Raw genomic sequence first — 13,589 nt, 5'->3', positions numbered from 1 at the left:
CCTTCAGGGTGGGAGTCCGCTGGGTGCCTGGCAGCTGGGTGAGGGCTGATGCTGTTTGCAGGCTGGCGACAACCCCAGCCACCAAGCTCCCAGTGGAGGCTGGCTGGAAGCAGGTATCTGGGATTTATTTGTCTTCTATAATTGAAACTTTGTTGCCATGAGCGGAGGCCACAGCCGGCTCAGGGCAGGCAGGAAGCTTGGCTTCCTCCATCGCCCAGGCAAACCAAGCCTCCTGCTTGCTCCAGCTCTGTGGCTGCTGGCCGCCATCTTGGTTGGGTTAATTTGCATATAGTCACTCTGACTGGCTGGTGGGCATGGCTTAGGGTGTAGCAAAGGTACGGTCAATTAGCATCTTTGTCTATTATTAGTGTAGATACACATCCTAACACTTGGAGTGCGGGTGAATTTCCCGCCAAAATATAAGATGGCTCTGTCTTTTGGTTTTGTTCCATCCACCAAAAGGGTGGATTACAAACAAATATTTGGTAATACGCAGTTACAATCGGCCCGAGTTTACACGTTTCCCGCACTCCACCGCAAATCTATATGAACTGAGTTAAAGACGGCTCTCGCGGAGTACACGCAATTCACGCGAGCCAACTTAACTCGTTTCCCGCACGCCAAGTGTTAATATATAAAAACGCAGGGTCTGTAACATCCAAAATGACCAAAGGCTCGACCGACCACTGAGGGTGCCACTGAGGGTGCCCCGACCCAGCACTGACTGCTGAGGGGGCTGTGGATCAGGTCTGAAGAGAGGCCTGGAGAGAAAAGCAGGGTCTGATCCATAGCCTCTGTGACAGCTGTTGATCAGCACTTGCCTCTCTTGCTCTGGGCCTGGCCAGCAGCCACGCCTCTCTTTCGGCCTCCACTGGAGATGCTGATCAGACCCACCTCTCTGATCAGGCCCATTGATAAGCCCAGAGATGCTGACTGACCAATCAGAACCAAATCTGGGTGAAGTGTGAGGAGCCAATGGCTGCTTAGGAGGTGGAGCTTTTGACGCTGACATAGAAACTGACCAATCATAACCTAATCTGGGCCAAGCTTCCTGCCTGCCCTGAGCCGGCTGTGGCCTCCGCTCATGGCAACAAAGTTTCAATTATAGAAGACAAATAACCTAAACTGCGAAGGCAGAACCTAAGGTGGGGTCGGAGGAGGGGTTTTAAGGGCAACAGCTGTTTGGTGTAAGGTGTAAGAAAGCAGTTCAATTTTTTAATGACCGGTTTGGCAGTATAGTGCACATGGCTGGCTATCAGTCCAGATATAGGGATTATGTATTTTTGTCTGCCAAGAGCATCTCCTCCTGTTGAAAAAGCTTTTCCTCCATTTAAGCAATCCTATCCTATATAATCTATCTATACTAATAAAAGGGTAATATGCTAATTAGACCAGGTCAACCGGCCATCTTCCGGACATCCGACTTCCTTCCGGACAAAGCCATGGTGGTGGGGGCCAAGGCAGAGGCAGTTGGGAGTGAGATCAGGCCGGCAGGGGAGGGCAGTTGGGGGCAAGATGAGGCCAGGAGGGAAGGGCAGTTAGGGGTGATCAGGCAGGCAGGCAGGCAGGTAAGTGGTTAGGAGCCAATGGACCCAGATTGGGAGAGGGATGTCCGACCGCCCGTTTAGGCCCGATCCCTGTGGGCGGACATCCCCCAAGGGGTCCCCAGTTGGAGAGGGTGCAGGCTGGGCTGAGGGGAATCCCCCGCCCCCGTGCACAAATCTCGTGCACCGGGCCACTAGTCCTATCTAATAAAAGAGAAACCTGGTAATTAGCCGTACCTCCGCTACCCTTCCCATTGGCTAATCAGGGAGATATGCAAATTAACTGCCAACCAAGATAGCGGCTGGCAGCCAGGCAGCTGACGCGAACAGGGAGGCTTGCTTGCTTCAGTGATGGAGGAAGCCAAGCTTCCCTGCCTGCCTTGCCGGCCTCTGAGCTGCAACTCTAAGAAACATTGTAACAAATATAGAAGCTAAACCAAACCCCAGAAACCTGCTTTAGTCAGCCAGGCTTCAGCCAGCAGGACCGCAACACTGTTTCAAATACAGAAGGTAAACAAAGGCCAGAAACCTGCTTTCAGCAGCCGAGGCCTCAGAATGGAGCCGAGCCTCAGAGCTAAAGCTGGCCCAGAATAAAAGAAAAAAGAAAAAAAGGAGCGGTTGGGAACTTCAGTCACCCGCCAGCCTGAAAACGGCCCTCAGCCCCTCACCCAGACTGGCCAGGCACCCCAGTGGGGACCCCCACCCTGATCCAGGACACCCTTCAGGGCAAACCAGCCGGCCCCCACCCGTGCACCAGGCCTCTATCCTATATAGTAAAAGGGTAATATGCCTCCCGGCACTGGGATCAGTGGAGCAGCGAGGCCTCCCGGCACCGGGATCAGCATGACAGGGGGCAGCGCCCCAACCCCCTGATCAGCCCTGCTCTGTGCCTGGTAGGGGGGAGCTCCCCAACCCCCTGATCGCCCTGCTCTGTGTGTGACAGGGTGCAGCGTCCTAACCCCCTGATCGGCCCTGCTCTGTGGGTGATAGAGGGCGGCACCCCACCCCCCCACCACGGGCCCTGCTCTGTGTGTGACGGGGTAGAGCCATAACCTCCCCATCGGCCCTGCCCTGAGTGTGACAGTGGCGGCGCCCCAACCCCCTGATCAGCCCTGCTCTGTGGGTGATAGAGGGCGGCGCCCCAACCCCCTGATCCGCCCTGCTCTGTGTGTGACGGGGCGGTGCCCCAACTCCCCCTATCGGCCCTACTCTGAGTGACAGGGGGGAGCTCCTCAACCCCCTGATGGGCCCTGCTCTGTGCGTGACAGGGGGGAGCTCCTCAACCCCCTGATCGGCCCTGCTCTGTGTGTGACAGGGGGCGGTGCCCCAACTCCCCTATTGGCCCTACTCTGTGAGTGACATGGGGTGGCGCCGCAACTTCCCTATCGACCCTGCCTTGAGTGTGACAGTGGTGGCGCCCCAACCCCCCAATCGGCCGTACCCTGAGTGTGACTAGGGGTGGCATCGCAACCTCCTGATCCGCCCTGCTTTGTGCATGACAGGGGGCAGCGCCCCAACTCCCCAATCGGCCCTGCTCTGAGCCCGACCAGGTGCTGCACCTAGGGATTGGGCGTGCCCTCTGCCACCTGGGAGCAGGCCTAAGCCAGCAGGTCATTATCTCCCGAGGGGTCCCAGACTGTGAGAGGGCACAGGACGGGCTGAGGGACCCCCTCTCCCCCCTGAGTGCACAAATTTTTGTGCACCGGGCCTCTAGTATATATATAAATCTAAACTCAGGATACCATATTATTGATGAATGGAAGTACACAGAAATACTTCAGCTAATAAGAGTATCACCATTTTGAAATCCCTAATGAAATAATATATCTAGGTAATGATCACCAATAGCAGTTAATATATGAAGGTAACCAGTGATTTGGAAGTAGCTAACACCACTCTAAAGTACTGTCAATAGAATACAGGGAAACATGTCAAACTGCAATCAGCTGAGCGTGAAGTCGGGTAGACTGGAGCTGAATGTGGTTTCTAAAATTGCAAGGGAGACAAAAATGAACAAAAAGGGAGGGTACAGAAATAAAAGATTCTACCAGAGAGGTATCAACCAATTATACTGTATGGGCCTTACTTGGATCCTAGTAAGAACAAAGTGGAAATAAAACAATAATGGAGACATTTGGAAATAATCGTTTTTTGTTTTTTTGGTGTTATCTTCAAAAGTTCTTACATCTTGCCATGGCTGGTTTGGCTCAGTGGATAGAGCGCAGGCCTGTGGACTGAAGTGTCCCAGGTTTGATTCCGGTCAAGGGCACGTGCCTGGTTGTGGTCTCGATCCCCGGTGGGGGGCGTGCATGAGGCAGCCGGTCAATGATGTTTCTCTCTCTCCCTCTCCCTCTCCCTTCCTATCTGAAATCAATAAAAATATATTAAAAAAGAAAATTCTTACATCTTAAATATATATATGGAAATATTTCATATGAAATTTCTTATATGGGATTTGCCTTCAAATAGTCTGGTGTGTGTGTGTGGCGGGGGGGGGGGAGTGAAAGAGTTGGTGGGGATATAGATTAAACAATTGTTGAAGCTGGGTGATAGGCGTTATTTAAACTCTTCTGCTTACTTTTGTGTGCATCTCTAATTTCTCTTTAATACAAAAAATTAGATATAAATTACATGAATGAAACTTGAATCAATTGCTATTGAATTTAGAATAAAATCCAAAGCCCACACCTTGGCCTATGAAGCCACTTCCTACCTCTCCATCCTGTCTTGGTATCCTTTCCTTCCATCAAGTTCTTGCCTGCTCCAGGTCTTTCCTCACACATTTCCCTTTTAAGGGGATATTCTTCCCTTCTCTCGGGTTACCTCAGCACCTCTCTTTCTGGCTTAATCAGTATCTTATAGAATCTTTCTTGACCACCCTAAGGTTGGATCTTGCCTGTCAATATTGTCAGTGTACTTTAGCACAACTTGTAATTATATTTGCTAGTTTCTGTTTTGGTCTGTTCCCTACTAGACTATAAGGAACTATATCTTGTCAGTCCTATATTTCTAATGCCTGTCACATGTGTGATATGGTAGGTACTAGATAAATACTTAGCAGATGTTATTTCTGGAATATGCCCAGGTATTTTCTTGAAAGCAGACAATTATCTTTGATCATTGGGATTGTGAAAGCAACACAGAGCTTTGAAATTATACATACTGTCCAGAAATAAAGGCTCATTTGTATGACTTGCAAGTTACACTGTAAAGAAATTAATTTCCGTTTAGCCATGTTTCTCTATGCTTTGGATTCTCATTGGAAGAGTTTAGCTCATACCCCCTGATGCAGAGATCCTTCGACTTGGAGTATCTTGAGAGACTTCGGAGCACAGCACCTGACAGTGCTTTATGTATTTAGCAACTCAATTCTCCACCAGTCCAAATAATTGTTGCTTATTTTTCCTTCATCAGGAATAATTTAATATTTTACAATTTTGGGTAACTCCACATGTTCTTCTTGAGCTCTTGTGGTAGACAGCCTCCAAGGTGGTCTCCAGTCATTCTTGCCTATAGAATTCCAGACCCCTGTGTATTCATCTACACCAGTGGTTCTCAACCTTCTGGCCCTTTAAATACAATTCCCTCATGTTGTGACCCAACCATAAAATTATTTTCATTGCTACTTCATAACTGTAATGTTGCTACTGTTATGCATCGTAATGTAAATATCTGATATGCAGGATGGTCTTAGGCGACCCCTGTGAAAGGGTCGTTCGACCGCCAAAGGGGTCGCGACCCACAGGTTGAGAACCTCTGATCTATACCCATATTTAATAGGGCTAACCTGTGTAACCAGTGGGATATTGTGGAAATAAAGAAGGGTGACCTTGAAGTTTAGGTCATAAAAACCACTGAAAGTTTCTGCCCAATTAAACCTCAAGTTTCTTCTTGTGAATGGTGTTCCCCTGTTTTCTTCAATAGAATGATTTCTGAATACTCATTTTAGTTTTAAAAGGTCATTTTGCATCCTATCCTTCCCTAGCTTGCCATCCTTTCAACCTAGAATCATTTGTACACTTAATAGTCTTAAAATTTCTATCATTTTAAGCCGTGGATAAAAACACCAGAAGACACTGGGGTCCAGTATTGATTCTAACAGTCCTAGAAGATAATTGGGTATGTTCAGAGACTGACAATGAACCCATGATGATTTTAAGGTCACAGCACTCTAAATCTGAATACTCATTTCCTATGAAGATGCAATGTGGGTCACAGATTAGATGAGCTTGATCTCACTTTCATCTATCAGATCCATCCCATCACTGGAGAACTCTAGATTTAATTATATTTTGCTATCTGGAAACCAATTTTATATATATTCTGGTACCAAGTTTTACACTGGTTTATATATATATGTGTATTCTAGTACCAAGTTTTACACTGGTTTTAAAAACACTGACATTCAAAAAACAACAACAAAAAACAAAACAAAAAAAACACACACTGACATTCTACAAATAATGAAAAATTCCCCAATATATTTTTTTGCAAGGGGTAGGAATCCTTAATTAAACTAGACAATAAGATATGGCAATAAGTCTTTATTTTTCATATAAGGTGCCACTGTTGTTTTCAGATATACAGAACTGAATAGAAGCATTTAGCATGCTGCCTCACTGTACATGGAAAACTGGGGCATCTTCAGACACTAAAGTGAGGGAAGAAAATGGGTTGATGCCATTTGTTGACAGGCTTATGCATCACTCAGCAGTGTTACAGGCTGTCTTCACCTGAAAGCAGAACTGTAATCACTCGGGCAGCTCTGAACAATTCTGAAATGCATGTCTACGAAGGTGCAACAGCAAGCCAGAGACTGATACCATGTCCCACTCTGAAGGGAGACTGATCTGGCCCCTGGATCAGCCCATTTTAAAAGCTGATATAGCCATCTTAATAGTTTCAGTTTCCCTTACCACATATGTTGGCAATCAGCGTAACAGAATTTCTGAAACATCAGCTGAATAAGCCCCAGTTTAAAAAACAGGCCATTGTCCATATAACAATTGCTACTTCATAACTTCTGCTCAGTTATCACTTGTCCTACAAAAACCCCTTATCTGATGAATTTTAGTGAAAGCCTCTAGCAACTGTAACAGACTCAGCTCTAGATAATAAGTATGAGAAAAAAGTGCCTGTGAAGTGGATGTGTCCATGGAAAAGTGGCAGTGTTTCTATTGGAGGTAAGTGTCAAGTTTCCTCTTGATGTTGTCAAAGGAATCTGCTCCCATGTAATCAGCCTGGCCCTGTTCCCACCTCTCCTTCCGTTCTTCTGAGGATACAAAAGGCTGTGCCGTAGCCGGGGTCTCCCCAAGGGACAAATGTGACACAGCTCCGGAGACATCTTCCTAGAAAGGAGAGCATAATCAGAGACTCCTTGAGAGCTGAAAATCAGACAGTTTCAGAGAATGCAATAAACTGAAGAAGGTGAGAAAAGCCAGGATGAATTATCATGCAAAGTAGCAAAAACTGGAAAGTATTACATGAAACAAACAAAAAAGGACACAGAAATACAAGGGTCATATGATTTTTTCCCTAACAAAATGAAGACTTCTTGACTCAGTGAAAACATTAAGAGAACAAAGTAATTAAGGTTAATGTTTAAGTTCTGCATACCTTTCTAGAGAAGCCACAAGAGAAAGCCAGTGTAGTGTACAGACCAAGTCTGAAAGCTGCAAACAGTTCATTAGAAAGTGTAAGATGATGGACAAGGGAACACAGTCTCATGATACATAAGTCTCGATCTGTGAGCTCAGAAAGGTTGAGAACTTAAACAAAATGATACGTTAGAGGCTAAGCTTCAGAAAGAACCTAACCAGAGAGCCGCACCACATACACAAGTTGTCACATCATAAAAGCGAGAGCTAAATGGTTTGAGACCATGCACCAAACTCATCTGCCTATTCAAGCTTATTACCATGTAGCATCTAATCTTGTAGCTTCTGTACATGTAATTAACTTAGTTTCAAACTACTGTTTCAATTCCCAGCTTTTGTTTCTTGGTTCATAATTCTTAGTCCTTGGGTTGCGGAAGGAACAAAATGAATGTGCAGGAAATGGAGCAAACCTACTCTATATTAGATTCTTATTACATATAGACACACAATTAACTCCAATTGTACCATAAAGGAATATCAAAGCTATCCTTCACAAAGCTCTGAGTTGAGAAGGTACTGGAAATCTTGGAAGAGAAAAAGGAAGGCGGATGAATACATGTAGGTATTGCTTTTAACAGAAACTGGAAGAATAAAATTTCTGATGACTTGTTTTTGTTGCTATATCTACATGCATGTGTGAATGCATATGAATGCATTTAAATACACTGGAACTCCAAGGTACTTGGGTGGATTCCATGGGATTGTATTACACCTGAGGCAATATAAGTCCTTCCCTTGGATTAGTTCTGCCTTTGCCTTCCATTTGCAACAGGAATGATTTAGGGAGGCTCTTCCAGAGTCCTCTGCTCACCGTATTTTTCATAAGGATAACAGTCTCTCAGACCTGGATTTGAGTCCCAGTTCTCCTACTGACTAGTCTGTTACACAAATAAGAGCAGTTATGTAACTTTTTTACATTTCTGTTAATTTTAATATCTAGAGAGAGATATTAACAATAATAATACTTACTTGATAGACAAGTTTAACTGTTAAATAAAAATACCTAACTTTTCTTGAGCACTTATTATGTGCCAGGCAATGTTCCAAGTACTGTGCAAGTGTTACTTCATGATCCATACAAAGCAATTAGAGTAAGAATGTAAGCGGTGAGTGATTTTTCCCATTCTCCTTTTCATATTTTGTTACAAGTGCTAATAAGTGAAATGGCTAAAATCTATACCAGAGCAAAGAGAAGTATCTCTTATAACCTTATAGTCTCTTATAGAAAGGCAATTAACTGATCAGTTAGACTTGATTGTAACTTACCCATAGTTCTATTCTTTATAGCTTAATATGTAACATACAGGTTTTATTTATTTTTAATTTATTGAATTTATTGGGGTGACACTGGTTAATAAAATTATATAGGTTTCAGGTGTACAATTCTATAATACATCATTTGTACTGTGTGTTCACCACCTCAAGTCAAGTCTCTATCCATCACCATTTATCCCCACTTTACCCACAACTACCTCCCAAAAATTTAATTTCTTATCCTTTCCCAATTCCTCCAAAAGAACAAATCTTAGAGGAAGAACTTTAAAGTCAGAAAAGATACTAAGCACTTTTTTATTGTAAATGTTAATATGTAATTTCCTCTTACAAGATTTCTTTTACAAGATCCTAGATAACCATATAGGAGTACAAACACGGTATATCAAAATAATCCTGGAAAAGTATTTGTTTATATGTTCATGCTGTAATTTTCACTGAAAATACATTCTTCTGAGCAGATGGCAAAAATAAAATCAGTATGTTTAAATGTATGCAGTTTCGAAAACATGAAACGTAGCATTCACTGCTTTAGGAATAATCATAGGACAGTTGGGCCAAGAGGCTTATAGTTACAATATGTGGAAATATAGTAAAACCTCTAAAACCCTTTCTTATGTTCTCTGATCTGAGGATATTTGCCAGAAACTCTACTTCTGCGTTAATCTTTGCTGGTAACATTTCTCTCTTCTAAGATGAACATTGTTTTCTATCCACACAATCTTATCTCTTTGTTAACATACCACCAAATACTCCATGTCTACTGGTATACAAAACTTAAAAAATACAGCATTGCCCAGCCAGTGTGGTTCAGTGGTTGAGCTTTGACTTATGAACCAGAAGGTCACGGTTGATTCCCGGTTAGGGCACATGCCCAGGTTGTGGGCTCAATCCCCAGTGGGGGGTGTGCAGGAGGCAGCCGATTAATGATTCTCTCTCATCACTGATGTTTCTATCTCTCTCCCCCTCTCCCTAACTCTCTGAAATCAATAAAAATATATTAAAAATAAATAAATAAATAATAAAATAAAAACCACAGCATTAAATTACCTTAAAGGAGAAACAGAACCTACCACATTGAGGTGTGGGTGGGTGTCTGAGATGAGGCCAAACTGCTGCAGCAGAGGTGAAACACTGGTGGTGAAGATGTCCCACCACAGGCTGAGGAACTCAGGGTGAGTCATGGTGGGATCATGGGACTCACTTTTGACACTTTTTGTTTTAGGATCATAGGTGTAATTCCACGGTTTGATTCGTCCCAGGAAATGCACAACTTTGGCATTTGCACCAAACCTGCCAAGTGAACACAAGTTGAAATGGTTAGTGGATTCTGAGCGCTAACAAAAAGATAAGTAGCACTTTGTTCTGCAGACTAATAGTGCAGCTTCCATCCTACAGTAGTGGCTGGAAAGGAAATTGAGTTCCCTGGAAAATACTTAGGCATGCTTTTTAAATTATTAAACTGTATGTTAAATATACACAAAATTCTAAAGTATCAGTGGTTCAGTGCAACAACCCAAACACAATTCACTGTGCATAGCAAAGGTACAGCTGCTTAGAAAACCATGTGATATTAGCTACTCAAGTTGAAAATGCTCAGCTTCTGGGCATGTACCCTAAAGAAACTCTCGCAGATGTGTGACAGGAGACATAATCAAAATGTTCAGAGCAGCAGCACTGTGAAGTAGGTGTGAACTGGAAACAACTGGATGACCATAAGTTCCATGAGATGATTGCTGAGCGTGTTCACTCCGTTTCCCAGCCTCTGTGAGGAGTACATGTCCCTGCCTCACTAATGTTGGGCATGCTCAGAGGATTTGCTTTGGACAACTGAATGTGGGGAGCAGTGAACTGTTTTTGTTCACCCTCTCTAAGAAGCTGCCACTTCTGCAGCAGAGAATGTGGCCTGGGCAGCCTGCAGGTTCCGAACTGAGACGCTTGGAGCAAACATGGATCAAGCCTGTGGCCTGGCTCAAAACTCAGCTTAGGTGACCAGAGCTGTCCGGGCCTACCCAACAACACATGAGCAAGAAATACATGCTTAATGCTGAATGTCACTGAGATTTTATGCTTATTTACCCATTCTATTTTTTTTCATTAAAAATATTTATTAAATATCAGTTCATTAAGTATTCCCACTTTATAACTGCTCTTTTAACTTTTTAGGCTTCTATCATTTTTTTCTAGAAACAGACCCACATTCTCAGTTGGTTGAAAGGGGAGGACAGTGAGGGGGAGGCTCATATACCTGCATTTCCATTTCTCTCTCTGGCAAAAAAATTAGCCATGGATACTTTCCCTCATGTAATTTCAAAAGCAAGTATCACCCCTTCACTTTAAAACAAATGGCTCTCTGTGCCTGTCCTGTGTAATAAAGTCCAAGTTATATGATCTGATCCTTCATATCCTTTTTTTTTTTTTAAAGGACAACTTCAGGTATATTTATATCATTGAATACAATTCAGCAGTGAAAATGAAATTTTTAAATATGCTGAAAAAAGAAACATACAAATTCAAATAGGAATATATATGAATCCACTTATATAAGGGCAGAACAAAAAGTACTATTAAAAGAACAGAAGACTGTAATCAATAAAAATTTCATGATATTGGTTCTCTGGCAGAGAGGGAAGCTGTGATGGGAAAGGGGCCAAAAGGAGCTTCTAAGGTACTGGTTGTGTCCCATAAACTTGGATGATGAGTATTTTAGAAAACTACATTTTTAAATATTCTTTGGTATATACACTATATTTCACAATAAGAATTAAGAGTGGTCCTATTTTGGCTTAGAGGAAATCTATGACTATAAAACTAAATAATGCAGGTGAATACAACAGGTGGCAAAGGAAGGGGGGCTCTAGGAATTCAGAGGCAGGAGGTCACTGCAAGCTAGGTGCACTGGGGCAGAGGCGCTGAGATGGTGGATGTGACTTGAAGTTTGTACAACTTTACGACAGGAGGAAGCTTTAATAGCAAAAGACAAAACGGGACAGGATCCCTGAGTGCTGGGCTCATGTGTTAGATTTTAGTGGATTTATCCTACAGGCAACCAAAGGATTTGATCATAATACACAGATCAAAACAACGCAAACTATCCATGTAAGCTTTCCTACTGCCTAAAGATTTTTTTAAATGTCAGAAACCTGTTATATAACTGTCATTACCTGAGAGTTTACTATATTCGAGGCCCAAATTATGTAAGGACATGATTGGAAATAACAGTCCGCAAGGTAGATTTTCCTACAGTGTTAATGGAGGCTCCCAGTGGTGAGTTGCCTAGAGCCATACAGCTATTAAGTGGTAGAGATGGCATCTGGCACAGTTCTATCCACCTGAGCTCTTCCCATCCTACCATGCTCTCATTCCAAACTACTTAAGAAAAATAGAGCCTGTTGTCAATTTCCCTCTTAGGGTGACTATCCCACAGTGCATTTCTTCTGAAAATGAATATCCTGATATCCCCAAGCTAACTCTTCATTTTATACACACAGAGTATTTTACATACACACATACACTCACTCAAACTCACACAAGTACTCGTGATTCTATCCTTAAAAGGACAGAAATAATAATGTTCAAATTAGGTATGTGTAAGGCACTATGCTCAGTGCGTGGTCCCAAGAAGCTTTTGTCCAAACAAGAAGATGAGTCATCCAATCCTATATAATAAAGAGGTAATATGCAAATTGACCACCAAGCCCTCGCACAAGATGGCGGCCCCCATGTGGTTGCAAGATGGCCGTGCCCATGTCATCACAAGATGGCTGGCAAGGGAGGGCAGTTGGAAGTGACCAGGCCTGCAGGGGAAGGCAGTTGGGGGCACCTGGGCCTGCAGAGGAGGGCAGTTGGGTGGGACCAGGCCTGCAGGGGAGGGCAGTTGGGGTTGACCAGGCCGGCAGGGGAGCAGTTAGGCACCGATCAGGCTGGCAGGGGAGTGGTTAGGGGGTGATCAGGCTGGCAGGCAGAAGCGGTTAGGGGCAGTCAGGCAGTCAGGCAGGTGAGCGGTTGGGAGCCAGCAGTCCCGGATTGTGAGAGGGATATCCCAGATTGGAAAGGGACACCCGCCCCCACCACCCCCCCATGAACGAATTTCATGCACCGGGCCTCTAATAAAAATAATAAAGGACAAGAGCAGTGTCGACACTGGAAACGTGGGATTCCAGAACAGCCAGAGCAGGCAGGCATTTCTAAAAGAGGTTTTGTTCAGAAGCAGCCAGACAAGGCCAGGGAAAGATATGCAGGATTATGATAACTGCCTTCAACAAATGCCCCAATGTTGATGGGGAAACCATCCCAGCAATACAAACACTTAACTGAAACCAGACAGTGCACAGGTGAAGCGGAGGTGCTCCCTCACCTTCTCAGACTTTCACTCCTGACTCAAGGTCCCACCTGTCTGCTCCTCCTGTCTTAACTGACCAGGAAGTGTACCCCCATTATTTGCTTAAATCTAATATAAATGTCATATAGTCATTACATGAGATGTAGAAATGCTCATTAAAACATAAGTATAGAATAAACTCTATTCCTTTCTAGTCTGTTCTTCTTGAGACTTCGAAAATAATTAAGCAGTAGTAACAGTAAAAGCTAACATAAGGGTGGGGCAAAAGTAGGTTTACAGTTGTTTGTTTGCATTGAACATAATACAATAATTAATAATCTACACTAATAAAAGAGAAACATGGTAATTAGCGTACGACCGCTACCCTTCCCATTGGCTAATCAGCATATCCTTATGCAAATTAACTGTCAGCCAAGATGGCGGCCGGCAGCCATGCACTGAAGCGAACAGGGAGGCTTGCTTGCTCCAGTGATGGCGAACTCCAACGTTCCCCGCCTGACTTGCCGGCCTCTCAGCTGCAACTCTAAGCAACTATGTTGCAAATATAGAAGCTAAACAAAACCCCAGAAACCGGCTTTCAGTCAGCCGGGTTCAGCCAGCCGGACTGCAACATTCTATCAAATACAGAAGGTAAAGACCAGAAACCTGCTTTCAGCAGCGAGGCCTCAGAGCTAAAGCTGGCCCAGAATAGAAAAAAAAGAAAAAAAGAAAAAAAGGAGTGGTTGGGAGCTTCAGTCATCCGCCAGCCTGAAAACGGCCCTCAGCCCCTCACCC

At 43.9% G+C, this 13,589-nt stretch overlaps 1 protein-coding gene across 2 annotated transcripts in view; it reads right to left on the bottom strand.

Annotated features, from left to right (window-relative positions):
* Nucleotides 1-6,068: 6,068 nt before the first annotated feature.
* Nucleotides 6,069-13,589, bottom strand: part of GYG1 (glycogenin 1) — a 42,648-nt gene continuing 35,127 nt past the window's right edge. The window contains exons 6-7 of one of the 2 annotated variants that reach the window (XM_014455774.2): nucleotides 9,524-9,766; nucleotides 6,069-6,892 (exon numbers count right to left, since the gene is read on the bottom strand). In XM_014455774.2, coding sequence (XP_014311260.1) covers nucleotides 6,652-6,892; nucleotides 9,524-9,766 — 484 coding nt within the window. In that variant the 3' untranslated portion in view covers nucleotides 6,069-6,651. The remainder of the gene's footprint in view (nucleotides 6,893-9,523; nucleotides 9,767-13,589) is intronic. The other variant, XM_006088645.3, reaches the window with a different exon arrangement.

This window comes from Myotis lucifugus, unplaced genomic scaffold (genome assembly GCF_000147115.1).
Source record: "Myotis lucifugus unplaced genomic scaffold, Myoluc2.0 scaffold_50, whole genome shotgun sequence".
Classification (NCBI taxonomy): Eukaryota; Metazoa; Chordata; class Mammalia; order Chiroptera; family Vespertilionidae; genus Myotis; species Myotis lucifugus.
This window is presented reverse-complemented; position numbering and strand designations above follow the sequence as displayed.